The sequence below is a fragment of the Megalobrama amblycephala genome, linkage group LG3 (assembly GCF_018812025.1).
Source record: "Megalobrama amblycephala isolate DHTTF-2021 linkage group LG3, ASM1881202v1, whole genome shotgun sequence".
Taxonomy (NCBI): Eukaryota; Metazoa; Chordata; class Actinopteri; order Cypriniformes; family Xenocyprididae; genus Megalobrama; species Megalobrama amblycephala.
This window is the reverse complement of record NC_063046.1, coordinates 48,198,428-48,220,894: the sequence shown is the minus strand read 5'-3', so window position 1 is coordinate 48,220,894 and position 22,467 is coordinate 48,198,428. Positions and strand designations below refer to the sequence as shown.

The following is a 22,467-nucleotide window of genomic DNA, read 5'->3' as shown; positions in this document are numbered from 1 at the left end:
CCTTAGAGGTCTCTATTTTTAGCACAGGCATTAACACAAATCATAAAGCCTCAGTCAAAAATCAGACAACACTTATCACTACAACGGCACAGTCAGACGCCATGGAGGACAGGAAAGGTTTGCACATTGTGCAGCAGGCTTTGAATACAACTACAGATGTCCCAGTTTCCGTTGATAACTGCTGTTCCTCTCCTGTCTTCTGACTGTGAGTGTTCTTAACTGTAGAGACGACGATGCAAATGAAGTCTGGCTCCATGCGTCTGTCTGCCGTTCCTGTTTACAGCTCTAAGATCAGTCACCTTCGGCCCCAGCAGTGACACTGACCCCATTACAGACCCACAGACTGACACAGATATCTGATCCTAATCACAATGTACAATTGGCCAAACTGACTTCAGACCGTCTGTATCCTCTTGATTATTATTGAGCAGTTATGATTTTGACCACTAGAAAAACACTTCAAAGCTAAAGAATAGAGTAAATGGTGCTATCTCGCACAGATTTGAGCTCGCATTCCCTTAGATCTGCAATCAGCCATGACAACTTGCCTTACTTTTGTTTGCCATATCAGAGCTGATTCCAGATCAGAAGGCAGACAGAGAGGCAGGGGGAGTCAATAAAAGCGGGGCTGAGTGACATGGGCTAATCTATAGTAACATGGCAGTTTCCTCAGGCTTTTATGTTCATCTAATGTAATCAACTCAGAGGATAGAGGAAGCCAGAAGAGGACAACAACTACAAAATGATGGTGCAAAGACATCGCCTGTGGTTGCTGCTCAAGAAACATTTCTTATTATTATCAGTTGTGCTGCTTGATATTTTTGTGGGGAAAGGAAGGAAAGAAAGGCTAGAGGAAGGAAAGGACAAGAAAGAAAGAAAGAAAGAAAGAAAGAAAGAAAGAAAGAAAGGGATGAAGGAAGGAAGGAAGGAAGGAAAAGAGGGGGAAAGGAAGAAAGAAAGAAAGAACAAAAGGAGGAAAGAAAGAAAGAATGAAAAGAAAGGAGAGAAGAAAGAAAAAGAAAGAAAGAAAGAAAGAAAGAAAGAAAGAAAGGATGAGGAAGGAAAGGACAAGAAAGAAAGAAAGAAAGAAAGAAAGAAAGAAAGAAAGAAAGAAAGAAAGAAAGAAAGAAAGAAAGAAAGAAAGAAAGGTGGGGGAAGGAAGGAAAGAAAGGCTAGAAGAAGAAAAGGGAAAGAAAGAAAGAAAGAAAGAAAGAAAGGGATGAAGGAAGGAAGGAAGGAAGGAAAAGAGGGGGAAAGGAAGAAAGAAAGAAAGAACAAAATGAGGAAAGAAAGAAAGAATGAAAAGAAAGAAAGAAAGAAAGAGAAAGAAAGAAAGAAAGAAAGGAGGGGGAAAGTAAGAAAGGAGGGGGAAGTAAGGAGGGAGTAAAAAACAAAAGGAGAAAGAAAGGAAAGGAAGAAAGAATAAAAGGAGGAAAGAACGAAGGAACAAAGGAATGAACGAACGAGTGAAGAAAGAAAGAAAGAAAGAAAGAAAGAAAGAAAGAAAGAAAGAAAGAAAGGTGGGGAAAGGAAGGAAAGAAAGGCTAGAGGAAGGAAAGGACAAGAAAGAAAGAAAGAAAGAAAGAAAGAAAGAAAGAAAGGAAAGGAAAGGAGGGAGGGATGAAGGAAGGAAGGAAGGAAGGAAGGAAGGAAAGAACAAAAGGAGGAAAGAAAGAAAGAAAGAAAGAAAGAAAGAAAGAACAAAAAGAAAGAACAAAAAGAAAGGCTAGAAGAAGAAAAGGACAAGAAAGAAAGAAAGAAAGGAAAGGAGGGAGGGATGAAGGAAGGAAGGAAGGAAGGAAAGAACAAAAGGAGGAAAGAAAGAAAGAAAGAAAGAAAGAAAGAAAGAAAGAAAGAAAGAAAGAAAGAAAGAAAGAACAAAAAGAAAGAACAAAAAGAAAGGCTAGAAGAAGAAAAGGACAAGAAAGAAAGAAAGAAAGGAAAGGAGGGAGGGATGAAGGAAGGAAGGAAGGAAGGAAAGAACAAAAGGAGGAAAGAAAGAAAGAAAGAAAGAAAGAAAGAAAGAAAGAAAGAAAGAAAGAAAGAAAGAAAGAAAGAAAGAACAAAAAAGAACAAAAAGAAAGGCTAGAAGAAGAAAAGGACAAGAAAGAAAGAAAGAAATAAAGAAAGAAAGGCTAGAGGAAGGAAAGGACAAGAAAGAAAGAAAGAAAGAAAGAAAGAAAGAAAGAAAGAACAAAAAGAAAGAACAAAAAGAAAGGCTAGAAGAAGAAAAGGACAAGAAAGAAAGAAAGAAAGAAAGAAAGAAAAGGAGGAAGGAAAGAAAGGCTAGAGGAAGGAAAGGACAAGAAAGAAAGAAAGAAAGAAAGGAGGGAGGAGGGAGGGAGGGATGAAGGAAGGAAGGAAGGAAGGAAAGAACAAAAGGAGGAAAGAAAGAATGAAAGAACAAAAAAAGGCTAGAAGAAGAAAAGGACAAGAAAGAAAGACAGAAAGAAAGAGTCAGATCCAGAGCTGATGGTGTGTATGTGTGGATTGACCCAGGCTGGAGCGTACGGCAGCAGGAGAGGATGATCCTGATTAGTAAAGGCGGTCTGTGTGAGATCTCACCAAATCACACACAAACACACAGGCAGAAAACCTCCTGCCCAACGCTCAAACGACCCTCTAAACCTGTGAATGGAATTAGCCAGGAAAGAAAGAGAGTGAGAACAGAAGTGAAGGTCTGAACATCTGCAGCAGCAGGTGGGTGCAGACCCTGATCAGCTTTATTACTCTTAAAAGAAATAAAGAAACGGAAAAACACAAGGACGACGCCGGAGAACGAGTTGAACTGATTCTCTGTTTTGTACACGTCTTCGGTCTGCGTCTGAATATTACGGTTTAAGTGAGGAGGCCCAGTTTCCGAGAACTGTCATCACTAACCTGCGCACACAAATACGCAGATTCAAACAAACACAGAGTGATGAGAGATGTTCAGAGCGAGACCACACACACACACACACACACACACACACACACACACACTCTCGTACCGCGCCGCAGGGGTTTAGGAGGCCCGGTCCCCGTGGCCCCGCTCTCAGGAACACACCGTTCCCCACGCATCAGCATGAGTTTAACAATCAATCCGTGTGTGTGACGATCGACGTCCTTTCAATTATTTCAAAATAGCTTAAATTAACACCCCACAAACATCTGGATGCATTCGGCACACAGAAGTGTGTTTGTGTAAACATGTGTTCCTTATATTTGCATCACACAGCCCCTGAACACACTTCTGGCTGTCTCCGCAGGGAAGGCGCCATTGTTCCCCATTATATTGCCTTGTGTGTGTGTGTGTGTGTGTGTCTGGTCTGCAGGCAGGCCGCAGTTATTCTGCCACATCAGCTGAGAGCCATTTTCACAGCTCCTGTTGCCGAGAGCTCGTAAAGCCTCCAGCAGACCCTGCACCACACACACAAACGCTCACAATTTTACCTATTTCTCACTGCAGGGTACTGAGCAGATGCCATACAAGAGCTCAATTGTTATTTCACACACATTTGTGCTATACACACCTTTCATCTAATACACACACTCATTTAATTTGCCATCTAAAAGAGGAGATAACATTTTATAGAAAGCTATTAATAATGACTATCCAAAACTCAAACCCTAAACCTACTGAAAACTTAGAGATGCCTCTACATGTAAACAAAATTGGAAATTAATTGGATCAGTTTGGGTGATGAATACTTTTATTCAGCAAGGACACATTCATTTTGATCAAATGTAACAGTGAAACATTTCAAACCTTAAAACGATTTCATTTATATTTTAAGTAAACACTTTTTTCTTTCCATTTATCAAAGCATCACGGTTTTCATAATAAGAAATGTTTCTTGAGCATCAAATCAGCATATTCAAATGATTTCTGAAGGATCATGAGACACTGAAGACTGGAGAAATGATGCTGAAAATTCACTTTTGATAACACAAATTAAATTTTCAAATGTATTAAATTATCATAATTTTACTGTTTTCACTGTATTATTGATCTAATAAATGCAGCATAGTTAAGCATAAGACTTCTTTAAAAAAACATTCAAAAACTCTTACTTACCACACAAATGTATAGCCTCTCTCTCTCTCTTTTTTTCTATATATATATATATATATATATATATATATATATATATATATATATATATATATGAGCTTTTTTTTTTTTTTTTTTTTAAACCAGGCTCCTATGTTTAAGGTTCAGTTATTTCACTTTAATGGCAATGAAAAGATTTTATTATTAGTTACTGAAATGCCTTATTTTCAAAAATGTCACTTTAAGCCGCGCACACACTTAACTACGGAAGAGGATTAGGGCCAAGCAATAATAAAAAAATAAAACCACCTCGAGATTAAAGTTGTTAAATTTCGAGAAAAAAGTCGAAATAAAATGTTGAGAATAAACTCATTAAATTACGAGAAAAAACTCATTAAATTTCAAGAAAAAAGTCGAAATAAAATGTTGAGAATAAACTCATTAAATTATGAGAAAAAACTCATTAAATTTCAAGAAAAAAGTCGAGATAAAATGTTGAGAATAAAGTCATTAAATTACGAGAAAAAGGTTGTTAGATTATGAGAACAAATTCGTTAAATTATAAGAAAAAAAGTCATTAAATTTCAAGAAAAAGAGTTGAGATAAAATGTTGAGAATAAAGTCATTAAATAATTCGTAATTTAACGAATTTGTTCTCGTAATTTAACGACTTTTTTCTCGTAATTTAACGACTTTATTCTCAACATTTTATTTAGACTTTTTTCTCGAAATTTAACAAGTTTTTTCTCAAAATTTAACAACTTTAATCTCGAGATGGTTTTATTTTTTTATTATTGCTTGGCCCTAATCCTCTTCTGTACTTAACAATTGTAAGGCCGATTATGAATGTAAATTGATACTTATGACTGATCGCGCTCAAACGCGTCCAGTCAGAGCCAGTTGTGTTCAGTCTGCGATTACAGTCGGTGTTCAAATTCCATGTGCAAGTATTTAAATCTGCTTCAGTCGCAGGAAACAATCGCTGTGTGTTGAGCACAGTCTTAGAATGTTTTAGCTAAATGTGTGCCCGGCTTTAGTCAATTCATTGGTATTTATTTTCTGCAAACACCTCTAAGTCCACCTCTTTGGACAACAAAAACGTCAGCAAAAGGAACACTGTTGTGTTTACTTGCTACTTGTGAAATCCTGTCATTGCCACTGTAACAATGGACAAAACATGATAAAAACTTGCAGCTCGGCAATTGAAAGCCGGCTCGTACGCACACCATCATTCATCTTGGAATCATGAGATTTGATTTGCACCTTCTGATTGGTTCTTCTGTGGACTTTTGCTGACAAAGGGAAAGGGATTTAACATATTTGAAGGTAAAGTATTTGATGAACGTATATTTTGTGTATATTTTTAGTTTTTAATGTAACCTTCTTCCTTGAAATAGCTACTTAGGTCAGTTCAAGAATAATTCATGCAATTTTATATTGTTTATTTGAAAGAATTAAAAGAGCAGTTTCATGTCTATCCTTGTAACTGGTCGCGGTTGATATGGGATTTAGAAAGTAATTTGTAAAAAGTAATGCTACTTAGAGAGAGTAATCCATACAGTACAAAACACTTTCAGTGGCATATACAAGCACAAAAAAACAGACTCTCTTAATTCCTTCTATTAGACCATGATGATGCTTGAACTTCCCTTGCCCAAAAGAGGCGAATCCAGTCAGGAAGCTTGAATGGATCAACTCAATTTAGCAAATTAACACGGATTCAAAGCACTAATCCATTCGCAAGCATGCAAAAAAAAGAAAAAGGTTTCTGTTTGTTTTTACATTTACATTTATTTAGCAGAAGCGACTCACAAATTATGACTTTCTGAACACAACCATGTCAGTAACCTACTGACATCGTGTCTATTATAATCTCTTCTTCCAATGACCTCCCCCCGAAATTTCCCTCATATGCCTCGTCTTAAGCCAGAGATTGGTTAACTAGCGCTTTTATCCGAGCCCAATTAGCCTGCGGTAAATTAATTATTAAAAATCCATGGGGGTAACATATTTCTTTGAGACTGAGCGCTTATACAAAAAACCCATCACATGTACACACACAGACCCTGTGACATTTATGATAACACACAAATCCTTACCCACAATCGCTCATCTGAATTCATAATCGGAAAACCCCCCACAGGTTTGAGCAGAATCTGAATCTCTGAAACGCACAGTGATTTAGAGAGAAGACACAGAAACCTTCTGAACTGTTAGTAACCATTTGGGATCAAATTACCCAACCAGCGTCTTAACATAGTCAATTGTAAGATTTTTCCGACCCTAACTGACCGCCCCAGAACATCAGTCAGAGATGTGTTTGCTCATCCAGAGAGGGCTTGGGTACCAAGGACACACAAACACACTCTGTCTTTTTTGCGTGTAAACAATGTATCAGGCAGTGTGAATGTCAGAAGGTGAAGGACACTTCCCAGACAAGCTGGCTTACTAAGAAACACCATTAGTCTTTACTAAAAAAAAAAAAAAAAAAAGAAAAGCCCTTAAAAGTCCTACTTCATGTCTTTTCAGTCTTCAGCAACCATTTTTCATCTGTGCACACTTAATTAATTATACATACCGAAATTACATTAAAGTGTCCATGAACAAATACAATTTTTGCTTTATAGATTTTTTTCCCCCTGAAGCAGACAATTTCAAGGTGATCTTTGTGCTGGACTTGCATTTTCTTAAGCCTAACTCAAACTGACATTCATGGCTTAGAAGATATTGATTTCTGTACATTTAAGGATGAGCCCCGCTGTTCCTCCCTCATCTCTCGATCCCTCTTTCCTCCCATCACTTCTCAACTCTTTCTTCGTTCCTCTGAAGGCAACACATGTTTCTAATTTCACATGGGGAGGAGAGTGGCAGCGCCATCGTGAGAGGGCGAGAAAGAGTATGGTCATGACGGAGAGAGTGATGGGATATAGATAGGTGAATAAAACATTCTACAGGTGCAGGCCCTCATCTTCAAAGCACCGAGGAGCAGAGGTTCACTGATCCCTATTAAATATACAGCACTGCCAACAATGTAACCTTCGTACAGCTACTTTTAGTGCGAACAGTGCAGACTCCTGTAGCCTAGAGCAAAAACACACGGTGCAGATGTCTTGAAGTTTGCATCTGCGTGAGCAGAGAAAGTCATACTGCATAGTGTATTTTCGAATCAAACACAAATATGGCGACGCTGTGTTTGTGTATGTGGGTGTACGTAAAGAAAACACACTTACATTACAGTGTTAATGCTACCTGTAGCACAGTAGAGTGTATAATACAAATAAACAAGACCGTAATATGTAATTTATAGTGCTTATTATGTAGGCAGATTGTCCAGGAAGATTAATCTGCCAATATTTGGCTAATCTGAGATTAAGAAGAACATGAGCCGCTGCTTAACTTGCCAGTTCATTGGAATGTCCATAGAAAAGACATTTCTTTTTTCATTTTTCGATTGTTACTAAATGAGTAAGCCAATAAAAGTGTCATGCGCACTAGGCCACTGAAAAACCTATTTCAATCTACCAGTAATTATCCATAGCATACTCACATCCAATATGTCAACTGAACACGGACTGCAATGTATACTTTTAGCAAAACGCCATTTCCCTTAATTGTGAGTGTTTACACTGTGAAATGAAGCGAATTCGGAGCATTTAAACTGCAAATAAAAACGTGAGAAAAGCGGCGCCCACTGTTAATCGCTTTAAATCGACTTACATCGATTACAAGTGATTGAATCAGTTAAAAACGATTATCGGAGGTGCTGCTTCTCTCACTCCCAGGTAAAGGTCAAGCAGAAAACGCGCGGTCACGGTCAAGCCCCCCACCTGCGCGCGCGCACCCGCTTCAAATTAGGTTCCACAAACCCCTGCTAGATTAACACAAGCAACACCGACAAGAACCCTCATTAAGAGCGTCTGCCAGCGGCCACTGGGACAGAATAAACCCCCTCCATCCCCCCCAGCAGCATCTGTTGAAGCGCAGAGCCCGGTATATGCGCCACATGGACACATTAAAAACCTATTCGTCTTTCAAGAGCTCGTGGCACCACTAATAGCCCCTCATAACCCACATACCGATTTAGACCGGGCACACAAGTGCTCCCACGACGCCGGGTGTCCATTTAAACAAGCCCAGTAATGACAGAAGGGCGAAAGAAAGAAAAGGGTCTGCTCGGCCATAAATCGTCGTTTATGTGCCGGACACGCCGTTTGCATTGGTTCCTTTGGCTCCCCACTAAATGAATTCACAGTTGCTGGGTTGCAGAAACCTCCCCCTTATTTACTGATACATACTACGAGAAATCTAGCCGTGAATTGCCCACTATTCCTTCCTGCGGCATGGAAAACCGTGTCACCTCCGTGACTAGAGTAATAAATTTTGCAGCGTGAAATGCGACTGATTGACCATCTAAAGTTAACACTTGCGTGTAAAACTTTTCGCTTCAGGTGTCTTCTTGCTAACTAGTCCAGTGGAAGGTGTCGACTAAGAGTGAAAGCTTACACCTTCTTTTGTTTTAACTACTGTCATGACAGCAGAAAAGTTGCTAAATAATCCACAGTGCTTTGTCTTTGATACGGTTCAACCAGTTTACATTTTTAAGTTTCGTTTAAAGTTTGAGTTGTATCTTACACAGAGCTCACAACTGTAAATAAAAGTCACAGATTCCATGTAAATATTTTACATGGCTGGTGTAAATATGTGTCACGAAATGTTAAAGTTTACACCTTGGCATTTTATCTTTTGTTTATCAAGCTGTATTGACAGAAGACGCTGACTAAAAAAAAAACAGTCCCGAGGATGTCTGCACGTTCTCACAAGTTCAGCAAGAACATTTTCACAAAGGTTACATTGTTTAAGCGGCATTAAGACGGGAAAATACTTGGTGTTGAGCAACTAAAATTCATGCCAATCTAACTGGAGCGTATCTGAAGGAGAGGCAGTGGAATAGCGCAGCGTCAATAAACAGCGCTAACTGTCGTAAAATTCCTCAACACACACCGTCAATGAAATGTGGCATTTATTAGTCTGGCGACATTGATGCTCGTAACTTCTGCAGACTCGTGATTATCCACTGAGGGGCTTGTCGGCGTAATAGCGCTTAACAGCTTTCTTTCCCCCTGTGAGAGACATTTCAAAGCCGTCCTTCAACGGTTTATGCGAAAACACGAGGCGTCTGACTATCTCCAACGCAAAGCTCTTCTTAAATAAACGGGAATAAACGCCGTGCCCAATGCCTTTAGTTGCGGCTCTTACCTTTTGTTCAAGGAATTCCAGTAGATGGGCTCCATGTTGGTCGCCGTGATCCCGAGTAAATCCACTAAGAATATCAGCAGAATTCCCAATCCATTTTCACAGCCCCGACTCGCCATTTGAAATCCCGAATTCCTTCTATTTACTCCCATCAAAGCTGTGTGGGATACTCTCCCAGAGGATGGAGATCACTGGACTCGGAACAAAGCGTATTTGGTTCAGGTGAATCCAGGAACAACGTGTTTTGGAATATCTACTAAACACAGGAGAGTAGATTAAACAAAGGTGCAGTCAATGTGGATTTAAGCAGAGAATTCCACACACACAAACACACACACAAAAAACCGTTTTTAGGGAAAAGTAGCCTAGCTCGTGGACAAAACTCCCACAAATTCCCACAGCCGTTTTTCCTTGCAAAGAGTTTACTTTTCCAAAAATTCGTGATGCTTATTCTTTTCCTCGGCGTTTAGGCTGGACCTATCTTTCCCATTCCCTTTGCACTCCCACTTGATTCTGTTTTTCCGACGAATTAGGACGGGAATGTGATGGTAGATGGATGATGGTTTGGGATGAGCTTTTCCTCGCCTCTTCAGAAGAACATGTTGATGCTGGACAGATCTCGCTGCTTCTCTTCCTCACCTCTAGTTCTCCTACTGGATTTTCCTGCTTGCCTCTGAGATTCCAGTAATTCCGCATACACCAATTAAATGTTGCAATCCAGATAATTAACGGAAATAGAAACAAACAGCAAAATGAAACTAATTAATGCAAATTAAAACCAAGTCAACACAAATTTACAAATGTGTCGAGACTGACAAAATTATTGCCAGATTTTCCAGGGTGGAAAAAATATTGCAATCCTTATTCATGGGTTTCGGTTGCAGGGTATTTGAGAATGTGATCGGATGTGGCAAGTCATTAGATAGTTCATTTCTCGTCTGTCCTGCTTGGATTCTCTCGATGTGTCTCTCTCACTGGCTGCAAATCCGACTAGTGAGACTTGTTCCTAACGCTCGGCGCACACTGACAGACTGAGTTGTTTGAGAAAGAGAGAGAGAAAGAGAGAGCGCGCGAGCGAGAGAGAGAGGCAGAGGGAGGGGGAAAGGGGAGGTGTGCGCGCTCGAATAAGAAAAATCCCATCTTCCGGCTGGAGTGCGCACTAACGGAGCGGATTTTTCTTTGGGGGATTTGTTTTTTCCGCATGTAGAGGTGCTATTAAATCCCGCCAGTCACAAACACATCCATATACCATGCGTTGCAAACATATTTCCCAATGCTCAGGTAAAGGATTCTCTATATTCAAAAATAAATAATAATATTCTCTGAGCACGTACATTTTGTGACGCTTCTTTTTCCGTTTGATATGATGATCGTGATCCCTGGTACCCGATCAACGCTGTGCATTCAGAAGCGACGGCTTACGGAGTTACAGCGCCCCCAGTGCATTCGCTGGTATCGGTGCATGTAATAACATTTCATGCTGGTGGTAACGACACTAATGACAAGCTTAGTAAGATATGCAGCCGATAAAGAGCTTGTTTAATAAATATCTCTACCGTCCAATTGAATCTGGAATGATTTTCAACGTTCTGCGTATGTAAAAAATCTGCAATTAATTGTGTTTGTATGCCTGTCTATTACATCTCAAAACAACAATTAAGAAGTGTACTATGAACTAAGCGCTGCTGATGGGACCCAAGGTGTCTGGACGGAGGACTAAAGCCTTGCCTACACTGACACCCAGTGGTAAAGTAATGGTACTCCACCCACGCACGCTGCAAATCCGGACGCTGCAACAACAAACATTTTATGTAGCATAATTAAAAACGTAATAAACTTATATTTAATCTAAAGACTTGAAAAAAATACATTTAAAGAGGAGTAGTTTATAAATAACAGGCATTTTAACGTCTAGTGAACAGGGTAAATGTTGGATTTTATTGGCGTATAGCAACAGTTAGCAACAGCAACAATACGTTTTGTATTGTATTTTTTAGTGTTATATTTGTGCATATTTGTCATTATAGAATGTTGCCTCGAAAAAAAAAAGAGGATAAAAGGCAAACAATTTCGTGTTAAAAACTGATGTCTAGTATACTGGATATTTGGATTCAGTGAGTAACACCAGACACATTGCCTGTTAATGTAATAAAAATAGGATTAACAATAACAATGTAAGCTGCTCCAGGAAATTATTACATATTTAATATGTTGTTCATCAGTATTGTCAATCATAACGTAATGTTAAAAAAATACTAATTAGGGTATTAAATATGCATAATTATTTATAAATATTTGATGTGATAAACCTGCTAGTTCAACAAAATTGCAAAAAAAAAATGATTGAAAACATTTTAGATTTTAATTTATATTATACGATATGAAAATGTTTATATATGATCATATTTTTTGTGCTTAAGTACACTTTATATACTGGAAATTACAGGAATTACAGTGTATATATATATATATATATATATATATATATATATATATATATATATATATATATATATATATATATATATATATATATATATATATATATATATATATAATAAGCAATTAGTTCACATGTTTTGTAACTAAAACTTGTTTGTAAAGTTTCTCATCTTGGGACAGAGGAGGATAAATGTACAAAAGAAAGTATATAAAGGTTTTCGTAATTTCTTTAAGCTTTTGTAGTTTACTTAAACCTGTGGTGCAAATACATTTATAAAAACTACAAATATTGCTATAGTTTCTAGAAAACAATGCTTAAAATGATTTCAGACAGTACAGCATGTCACAGTGCAGGACAGTGCTGTGACGTCATGTCAAATACGGTGTGAGAACACTGCCATCTCAAGATGACAGTTAAGAGGTGATCTCATCAGTCTGTGTCGCAGTGTCCATGAGCCCTGGCTCTCTCCCCAGTCTGCGGAGTTTTAAGAGGTAATCAGAGTGGAGGGAGGAGTCAGTCAGGTCCACAAACTGCCTGTAGCTGGCCTGCACCTTCTGAAAGAGAAATGGAAGCACATGAACATGCTGATTTCATTTAGACAGATGCAGTTAGTTAGACAGGTGCATTCATCATAATGACCAAAGATGGAAACGTCCTCAAGCAAAAGGTCAAATGCCAACACTGTTGTCTCTTAAGACAGGGAGGGAGGAACCATGCCCGATTCCAGATTCAAATTACTGAGGGCGCTTCCAAAATTAGTGAGGTCAAGTGCAGATATAATGTGTAAGCAATGGCTCCACCATAACAAGAAAGCAGTGAGATATTTAGGATTATTTACAAGTCATTACTTCAAAAATTTGAATATTTTACTACTAATCTATTAGACTGTATTTACATTGCTTAATGCGTATCTATTTTGACATATTTTTGTCCCGTGCTATGGTTAACATACATCAATTATTGTAATTTCAATAATGAATGTAGATGTAGATGTCATTTCCAACACTTCGCAGTGTGTAATCAGTTGTCGGTCTTTAGCAGCATGAAAAACAAACTTTTATTAAAATTCTGAATGAATTACATAGCCAAAACAATGTGCAATGTGATTCTGATTAAATGAAAACCCCCTCTGATTGGCCACTGCGTTCAAGAGATCAACAAACATGTCTGTGATTGGCTACATTGCTCACGGCTGCAAAAACATGTTGTAAATAGAAACATTTTATATTCTCATACGCACTGGACCGTTTCATCTGTTTCATCAATATGATGTTATTACAGTATCAACCGAGGGTGCTCTTGCTTTTGTTTGAGGGTGCTTTATCTCGCAATTGTTTTTTGTTTCTGCCAAGGAAGAATTAAAAAAAAAACAACTAACTGCACCTTTTTATCTCACAATTCTGAAGTCTCATTAAAAAGCAACGTTTTGAAAAAAAGGGTTCACTTGTTTCTGCTTCTTCGCCTGTGTTTTGATCCAGAGATTCTGTACTCTTTCAGAAGATGCATAATAGCGCCCCCTACGGTATAACAGTGAAAACATGGATTACCGTAAAATTTCGGCAGGGAAGCGCAGTGTCATAATTCATAATTGACGAAAAATTACGTTAATGGTGAGGAAAAAGTTCATAAGAACCAAACGTCAGAGGATGTTCTGGCTAGGGAAGAGACCGTTCTGTTATTCCATCATTTTTGTTGCAGGGTGTTGCAAATGCTGTATTTGAGCAGGTCCCATTTTAGAGCTGTTCATTTATTCATGATGACCTCATTACAGGGGCTGACCTTAAACTCTGCTTCATACTGAATGCGCTCCCTGCAGGCCTGCTCCAGACTGTCTTGCAGCTGCTGTAGCCTGGAACACACACGCACAGTCACGCACGACTTCAAAACATTATTAAAAGAAAAAAAAAGTGCTGGAGAGGCAGTGTTGATGACGACCGGAACAAAATCTATATATTCCAGGATTCATGCAGAAAAGGGAGAAGGCAGAAAGATACAAAGAGAGAAACTGATGAAATTTACAAAAGGTGAGAGGGAGAAAGAGAATAACTGAGATGCATCACAACAGGAATCCTGGCTCAGCAGGAGGAGTGTTTCATGTGTATTTTTGCCTGTTTTGTAGCTCAGATATCTCTTCTTCATGTCTGTCCTGTAGGACCCGTTTCTCTCTTTCTGCCTTCATGTCACACTCTTCGCGAACACTTCTCTCGATGTCCTGCACACACCTCCTCACACTTTCCTGAGAGACAGAGGAAGGCAATAAGCAGAGTGACTCACAATTCTCTGAAATACTTGATTCTGATTGGTGGGCAGATTTTGTTTCTTTAACTATTTACAGTTCATATATTAGTATATCAAATCTGTAGTTAGTCAGTTAATCAGTAGTTAAATCATAAGTTGTTAATGGAAGCAAATACTCAAAAAAAAAAAAAAAACGCATTTTCTTATTGACTTGTCTGACTTGCCTACAAAAGAACCTGATGCAAATGTTCACTTTGCACATTATTCAACCACACACAGTGTTGCTATTTGATGTCTGTAAGGGTTATGTTTAGTTTTAGTTTGGTTTTCCCTGTTCCTGTTTGCCTGAGTTCTAGTTTCTTGTTTTTTTCCAATGGTTTCTAATTGAGTTACACACCTGTTCCCTGTTCTGTTGATTATCTTCTCTTGTGTGTTTAAGCCCTTGGTTTTGCTCAGTTCCTTGTCCTGTGTTAAAGGAATAGTTCACCCCAAAATAAAAATTATCCCATAATTTATTCCATAATTTACCCTCAAGCCATCCTAGGTGTATATGACTTTCTTCTTTCAGCCAAACACAATCTGAGTTATATTAAATAATATCCTGACTCTTCCCAGCTTTGTAATGGCATTGAATAGTGTCTAAGTTTTGAAGCTCCAAAAAGCACATCCATCCATCATGAAAGTAAACCATACGACTCCAGTGGGTTAATATATGCCTTCTCAAGTGAAACAGTGGGTTTTTGTAAGAAAAATATCCATATTTAAAACTTTATAAACTGTATAGATCAGGGGTGTTCAAACTTGGTCCTGGAGGGCCACTGTACTGCAGAGTTTAGCTCCAACTTGCCTCAACACACCTGCCTGAAAATTTCTAGTATGCCTAATTAGACCTTGATTAGCTTGTTCAGGTGTGTTTAATTGGGGTTGGAGCTAAACTCTGCAGGACAGTGGCCATCCAGGACCGAGTTTGGACACCTCTGGTATAGAGAAACAGAAGCACAGAGCAAAATAAATGCCGGTCATGAATTAGAAACGAGGATTTCTATGTAAGAGGAGTTACGTTCTATGTCATACATTGGGTCGAGGGAACGAAGGAACCAGTGGAAAATTAGACGTGCAGCACTTTATTGCCCCAAATAACATAATAGACATGTTTACATACAAAACAAGACATTATTTAGTGCTCTTATGAAGTTGACCTCAAGGTCGATCACCACAATATAGGTTTATCTGGTTTAATATTGTGGGAACCAAATGTCCAATTATAAAGATAGACAAACGAAGACCAAAACACACAAACCTGAGTCTCTTCTCGTACAGTCTGTATTATTGTCTCTCTGGTCTCCTCTGCCTCTTTGTGCAGCTGTTCTCGCAGCTTCCTGCAGGCCTCCCCTACGGCCTGGACCTTCTCTTCCTCCATCTGAGCCCTCAGGCATTCACAATGAGCTCTGAACTGGGCCTGCAGCTCGACCTGCAGCTCTCGCCTCATTTCAGCCTCCAGCCTGTCCCACGCTCGCAGGGCCTCTCGAAAGCGGGCCTGCAGACTCTGGGGAAGACGTGAAGGAGATAAAATAAAGACGAGAAGAAAACAGAGGAAGAGGGATAAAAGCGAATGGGGAGGACAGAAAAGGATGAATTGAAAAAGAGAGAGAAGGTCAGATGATGAAGATGTTGGGGTGAAAGCGGAAAGTGGGAGATGGAGAGGTACAGAGAACACAAGGAGACAGAGGGCGTTAGGGAAGGAGAGAAAGAAAGGGATGGATGCTCAGTGTTGGCAGGGCAACTGTACTGAGCTTTTGAAGAGAAGAGTCGTCTATGGGTTTGGCTGCTGCTTGTTTTCCCTGGAGAGCAATTACACAAGCAATTACACCCTATTACAAAAGCTCTTCTCATTTCTCTGACACAATGGCAAAGATTTGACTGCTACTGGCATTGGAGTAGCAACTGGATCATTCATTAAATCTAACACTCGGATGCAGCGAGGAGAGAAGTTAGGGATTATTCTACTGCTGGACAGGGAAAAAGAAGTTGAATTAGAAGCTGACTCTTTTTATCAGAAAGTTTTAATCAAGTCCTAATAAAATCTCTCCAGACTGCTCCCCTGGAGACTGAAATATGGCTTTCTGAATTCCAGGAGACACAGTGTTACAGTCTAATATGTCTGTATTAATTACTTTTTCGACATGGTTCACTTGAGGATTACAAATATTCACCTCCTCTTGTAGTCTAAGGGCAGCACGTTTCTCCTCCTCTGCCAAGTGCTTAAATTCCTCCATGGCAGGGGTGTCAGGCTGCTCCAGTCCAATCACAGGTCGTGAATTGACAGAGTTTGAAGCCAATTTTAAGTGGTTGTCTGTTCTGGTGTTGGGAGATGACCACGGACACAACTGTTCTCCTAGTTCTGAAAGAAGTAGTTTTAACATGAGAGTCAGTGGTTGTAACAGGTGGCAATCGTAAAAAAATTACATATGGCTTTTAAATATGTATTATAAACAGAAGATCTTATGCATGCTTCATAAGGAAGTGTCCCAGATGCACATAGGAAAGAAAAACCATAAATGTTATCTCTAATATCTCACTCGTTCATCCTGGACACTGACAAGATTTAATGGAGAGCAAATGAAAACTTTGGTTTAAGTCTTTCCACATGTTTCTCCTGTGGAAAAAGACCCACATGACTCTTTCTAGAGTTATGAGAAATGAGAAACGTCTCGAACTGTGCTCAGATTTGCCAAGTCTGTAATGTAGAGATTTTTCCAAATATCTCTCATTAATTCTTCCAAGACTAAAGTATCTGAGAAATGTTGTCCTTATTAATTTACAGTTCTATTCTAAACGACCATTGCAAATCCATTTGTCCTTCATATCAGAAGTAGCGCAAGCACTTGGAGTACATCAGAAATAGAACTGGTCATCAGTTTACTGTCGGAGATTTGTCACGCATCCAGTGTAGACAGCATCACTGATTACAATGGGTTCTATTTGCATTTGTCGTTTTGTCGCGCCTCTTGTGTCTAGAGTATTTCAGCAGAAATATCTAAAAACACACATGAAACATAACCAAGAACTCCATTAGCTTGGGATAGTTCACAAAAAAAAAAAGAAAATTCTGTCAATTTACACACCCTCATGTCATTCCAAACCTGTATGACTTACTTTCTTCTGTGAAATTCAAAAGAAGACATTTGTCAAATGTCATGTTGTCATTTTGTTGGACAAAAGTAATAAAGGTTTGGAACAAAATGAGGGTGAGTAAATGATGAATTTTGGATGAAATATTCCTTTGAGTTCTGAAAGAGCAACTTCTAAGCAAGTATATTTTGTTTCTCTCAAATACATATTCTTTTTGTGCATGAATACTAATTTTTGACCTCTCTTCCTATATTTCTCTGTTTGTTGGACAAAAGACCAGTAGCAGGCACTGCAGTAGTAAATGCCAAAATCATTAGGCTGGACGTGGGAAGGTTGATGGCACTGATTGCTGTGTGTTTTGCTCTAGTTGTCTGAGGCAGAGAGAATGTTCTGTGCTGCCCTTCGGCATGAATTCAGATTACTCTACTGGAGAAGAACCTAGATGTGACCTGGTATGCACTAATGAAGGCTTGAAGAGAGAGAATGTTTCTGTGGTATTAAGGCTACACTCACCCAGAATGTGTGTGTGGAGCACTCTCTGTGTGCTCAGAGTCGTCCTGTTCACCATCTTCTCGAGAGACCTTGTGTTCCACATTTTGCCTCCACAAACACTGCACCTTGGTCCACAGAAGCATCAGAGACTGGCTCTTAAAAACTCACAATTTCCTGCCCTCCACCATGTCTCATTCTCTTTCGGGATTTGTCTTTTCTCTCAGCCTTTGACTTGATGATGGTCGCTTAGCAACATGGACAACAAAACAACAGACTGCGCTGCTTAGCATTCAAGAATGATTTGATCCAAGAGATTTCAGACAAGATGCCTGCCAGCGTGTGTGTGTATGAGTGTGCGTTTGATTGTGTGGAAGTGTTTTATGAGCAGCCTCCCACTGCGCTAGTCATTTGAGATGTTTTGCTTCAGGGTTCATGCTCATTTGTGGGTCACATTTTGTGCAATATAAAGAGCCCAAAATGGAATCTCACAGATATTTTGAAGTCAAAACATATAGGAAGTAACAGAAATATTCTAAAATGATAAATCAAATAAAAAACAAATGCAAAAGCTAAAACATATATTAAAAATTACATATTTAAATTTAAATTAAAATAGAATAGAATAAAACAACAACAGATTTTTACATTTTACACTGCCTGGTGCCCAAGCAAAAGTTGCTGCCATGATGCTAGCTGTCCCCACAGCAAATACCCACTGAGGTGCCACAGGGCTCAGTACATGGACCGCTTTTATTCTCCCTTTACATTAAATCAGTGTTCATCACTTCTTATGTGTTCCTCTATTATTCTCATGTAATTATCTTATTTCATCCCTCTAAAGACCAGGTATCCTCATGAATCACTGCATGTCTGACAAGCATTAATGCCTGGATGAAAGACCATCGTCTGAAGCTGAATTTATCAAAAACCTCTGTTCATCCCAGTGAACTCTGCCAAGACCTCATCATTCACAACTCTTTTCACCCACACAGAAAGCAAACAACCTTCCAGTCACACTTGACAACTTCTTGCCATTTGCGCCCACATATGAACCAGAACCATCAGATTCACCCAGCAGAACATCTAAGTCAGAACTTTTCTCATACTTACAATGAGTTACAAAGATACATAACTACGACTGTATACTTGCTTTATGCAAGCACTATATAGGATAAATCACTATACAGGATTACAGGATTTACCATATTATACATTATCGACACAAACTGATAAGTGAAACAACAAACAGCCACCCACAAATAGTCTATAAACAAAGCATCAGGCTGTCTCTGAGTTCACAAGAACGGTTAAAGTTACTCGTCTGGCTACAGAAGAATACCAAAATCCTTCTGTTAAATTAGGTCTGCTCTAATACATCGAGAGTTACTCAGAGCTACAACAACCCAGCCACAACACATAATGGACTAAATGCATGGAGCGTTCTTTAGAACTTCCGCATTAGTATAAGCAAAGTCCCTTTAAGACAAGTCATTTCACTCGGCGGCCATCTTTGAAACGCCTCTCGGGCATCCTGGGCATCATGCAGCTCCTATCTCTTTGAATGGGGAAACATAACATTCTCCAAAACTGTTCGCCAACCTTACGATTAAATTTCATATTTGAAATCACCAATGAAATCTGACAACAACTGTCTCATAAATGTTTTTTCCAAACTCTCGAATCATGACAAAAAAAACTGTATTTTTCAGGCTGGATCAAGCTAATGCGCATGCGCAAACCTAAATGCGCGTCTCTTGTGCCTCATTTCGGAGGCGCACGTCTGACTGTTTCTATAGAAACCAGTGCTTCTAACGGCCGCTGCAGTGACGCGATGACTTTACCAGTCGGCGATTGGTTCTTATTTAGAAGGCGGGACTTATTCCGCCATATTGCGCGTTACACTTTCTCCCATTCAAAACAATATGAGTGACATGTCTTGTGTTATTCTATAGTCTTTGGTATAAGCCAGCTCGAAAACTTCCGGTGAGATGTTATTTGCTGGTGTGTTGAGCATCAGGAGCATAATACTTAATTTATAATCAGAATATAGTCACTTAAATAGTCAGGCATAGCATTCAAACATAAGACAGCATAAAAAATAAATAAAGACGTACCTCATTGTTCCTCCTCGGCTACATTCAATTTGACCATCAGTTTTCACACTTTTATGTGAAAAAAAAGCTTCAAAAATTAAATATTTATTGTGCACTTTACTTAGATTAATTGAATAAAATGTGTGTTTTTACAAGTGTGCTGAAATCATTGAGCTTGCACTACGCTGACTGACAGCTGCTGTGATTACAAAGGAAAAGCGCGGTGTCATTTATTCACAAGAAAAGTTATTGTTTTTCTTAAGATTTTTTGAGTATTTCATACTTCACATTGACAAAATGTATTTTTAAACCTCGTTATTTTATATGCGCAAATAAATGCTACTTTGCCGCCACCTGCTGGTTAAAGTGGTAATTATTGTCTTTTTTATTTTTAAATAAGTGTTTTCTATCAAATTTTGAATTTCCTACATTTTTAAACGTTCCCCAGACAGCAACATAAGTCATCACATTAAAAATAACATTTGAAGTGCTGGGGGAAAAAATGCGTGTGTGTGTCTAATTACAGACACTGTGTTTTTAAACGGTCCCAATAGCTTTGTCTTTATTGCAATCAATAAAAACTGGTTTATTGGCAAGTAAATGTGATAACTGCATGAAAATATGAATACAACATTAAAAGTCAACCATTGATGGTTTTATGTCGATGTACAGCGAGTACAGAATGAACAGCTAACAGTTCACCGGAAATGCCCAAGCTGGCTTAACGACAACCAGGAAGTAACCGTATAGTCCATTGAGAATAACATGCCTTACCTTAACACAGGTCTGGGGTCAGCTTCCTTTGCTGTTCCAGTTAACATGTACTAAACATGAGTGGAATTTGCACCGCAGCTCCCCCACACCTTGATGCTCATGACAAGAATAGCATGTATAGTTATCTTTATTGAAGTGAATTCCCAAACTACAACATAGTCTGGCCCAAATCGGGCCCACATCTGGTACACGTGGATTTAAATTGAGGTTTAAATTGCCGTCATGCATGAATGAATGATATTTTTTGCAATTTTACACATAATAATCCACGATGATCACATTACACAAAACTAAAATTGCACGTCAAAATAACACATTGTCAATATTTTTTGAGACCCCCCAAAATTTCACAAATCACATTTTCAGGGGAGCCCATGCAGAGATTGTATTATTATAGGGAGATAAGAGGGTCTGTATCTCTTATCATTGGAGAAAGCGTAAAGTCTAACTTAATCACGTGCGGCACCTCTCAGCCTATCGTGTAATGGCAGTGACATCAGTCACAACATTCCCAAGTATGAGGTCTCTGCAGAACAAAAGTGGGCGTTTCTGTATTTGTGGGTATTTTCAAACTGGTGGGTGTTTAAATATCATGCAATGAAAATGATCCCCTTCACCTGACCCCACCTCTAAACCCTACCCACACTCTGATGTGGGCAAATCAGGTAACGCTCTCAAAAACGCCCCTCTGTTTATGGCCTCGCCCATCAATCATTAATGTCCTGCAGAGACCTGTACTTGACATTCCCTAGTCTGCCTTCTCTTAAAAAATATTTTTTTTTTATCAGCTGAAATCTACATATAGTTCCCAACGAAAGTATTGTTTAGTGTAAAACATGCTGAAGATTAGCAAACAGACTGTCCGTTAATTAAATGATTAGCTATTTCCTCACAAAAGCTGTTTAATCAACATAGTGAAGCCTCTCATCCATTGACATCCATTCAAAAAACAGCCTCTGGTCTCCTATACCGCCGGGGGCGGAGCGTTAGCTTTAGCCGTTAGGCTTTGGCTAAACGTTGCCTTCCAGTGGCTTTGGCCCAAGCTCCCCCTAGCTCCCCCGTAGTTCGCACCCTGGTTCCGGCCCTTAATTCTGATTGGTTGAGCCGCGTTCGAAGCCATTGAAAAATTCCCGAAAACATACAGTTGATCTCATTACATAAGAATCGCTGTGCAACTGAATGAATGTTGACGCGTCTGTCTTAGCAACGTAAACATATGTTTGTTCTCTATTGATTTTGTTCATTATTTTGTTCATTAAAGTACACATGAAATTAAAATTTACCTTATTTATTTTGTCAGCTCAAATTGCTAGTTTTGTGGTAAACAATTCATCCGTGTAAGTCAATCCACACAAAAAAATTGTTTGGCTTCGTAATATTTAATCAAAATCTGAAAATGCTCCTCCCCTCTGCAACGGTGCCCCTTCTCTAATGACATCAGTTTGACGGCTTGGGTTGAAATCGCGTAAACCACTCCCCTCCGTCCGTTAATCTGCTATGAGCGAGAGACGGAGAGGAGGAGCGCTGAAGTAAAACCCTGCCCTCTATTCAATATTCCGTTTCACTTGGAAATACGTCACAGCACTGGAGAAAAGTCGTTTGCAACTTCCGGTTTATGCGGACTTTAAAGCTTATGTAGAAGAGTATTGTGAGAGAGATATCGAATGACCGAGTGTATTACCTGCATTCAAATGTATCATTTTCCTTCAGGTCAGATAATAAAAAAAAATCCCTTTGAATGTCCGCTGCGGTCTTGTCTTTTTAACATTTAATGGGTTTTCCCGTGCCCTGCTGCTGACACTGACAGCGCTAGTCAAATGTTGACAACTATTTTCAAAGGAAAGTAGCTAAAGCCTGCCCAAAAAGTCGCTAAATGTCGCTAGATGACGTCATGCATCAATTAGCATATTCGTGACGTCATCACGTCGGTTGCATTCTGCCTTCCTAAAGTGTTTTCTCTCCTAATCCATGCTCATTTTTAATATAATATAGCCGAATGTCAAATAAAG

The 22,467-nt window shown here is 39.0% G+C and overlaps 2 protein-coding genes across 3 annotated transcripts in view; both read right to left on the bottom strand.

Annotated features, from left to right (window-relative positions):
- Nucleotides 1-10,686, bottom strand: part of efnb3b (ephrin-B3b) — a 100,225-nt gene extending 89,539 nt beyond the window's left edge. The window contains exon 1 of the mRNA XM_048185852.1: nucleotides 9,290-10,686. Coding sequence (XP_048041809.1) covers nucleotides 9,290-9,438 — 149 coding nt within the window. The 5' untranslated portion in view covers nucleotides 9,439-10,686. The remainder of the gene's footprint in view (nucleotides 1-9,289) is intronic.
- A 1,273-nt stretch (nucleotides 10,687-11,959) lies between these two features.
- On the bottom strand, nucleotides 11,960-22,441 carry si:dkey-111f13.5 (centrosomal protein of 131 kDa). 2 transcript variants are annotated; one of them, XM_048185850.1, is made up of 6 exons: nucleotides 22,140-22,441; nucleotides 16,181-16,368; nucleotides 15,268-15,513; nucleotides 13,838-13,965; nucleotides 13,509-13,578; nucleotides 11,960-12,283 (listed from the first exon to the last, which is right to left on the bottom strand). In XM_048185850.1, the coding sequence occupies exons 1-6, from the start codon at nucleotides 22,156-22,158 to the stop codon at nucleotides 12,143-12,145; spliced, it is 792 nt and encodes a 263-aa protein (XP_048041807.1). In that variant the 5' UTR covers nucleotides 22,159-22,441; the 3' UTR covers nucleotides 11,960-12,142. The 2 variants fall into 2 exon arrangements, with proteins under 2 accessions (XP_048041807.1, XP_048041806.1); XM_048185849.1 differs by lacking the exon at nucleotides 22,140-22,441 and adding an exon at nucleotides 17,613-18,040.
- Between the last annotated feature and the right edge of the window lie 26 nt (nucleotides 22,442-22,467).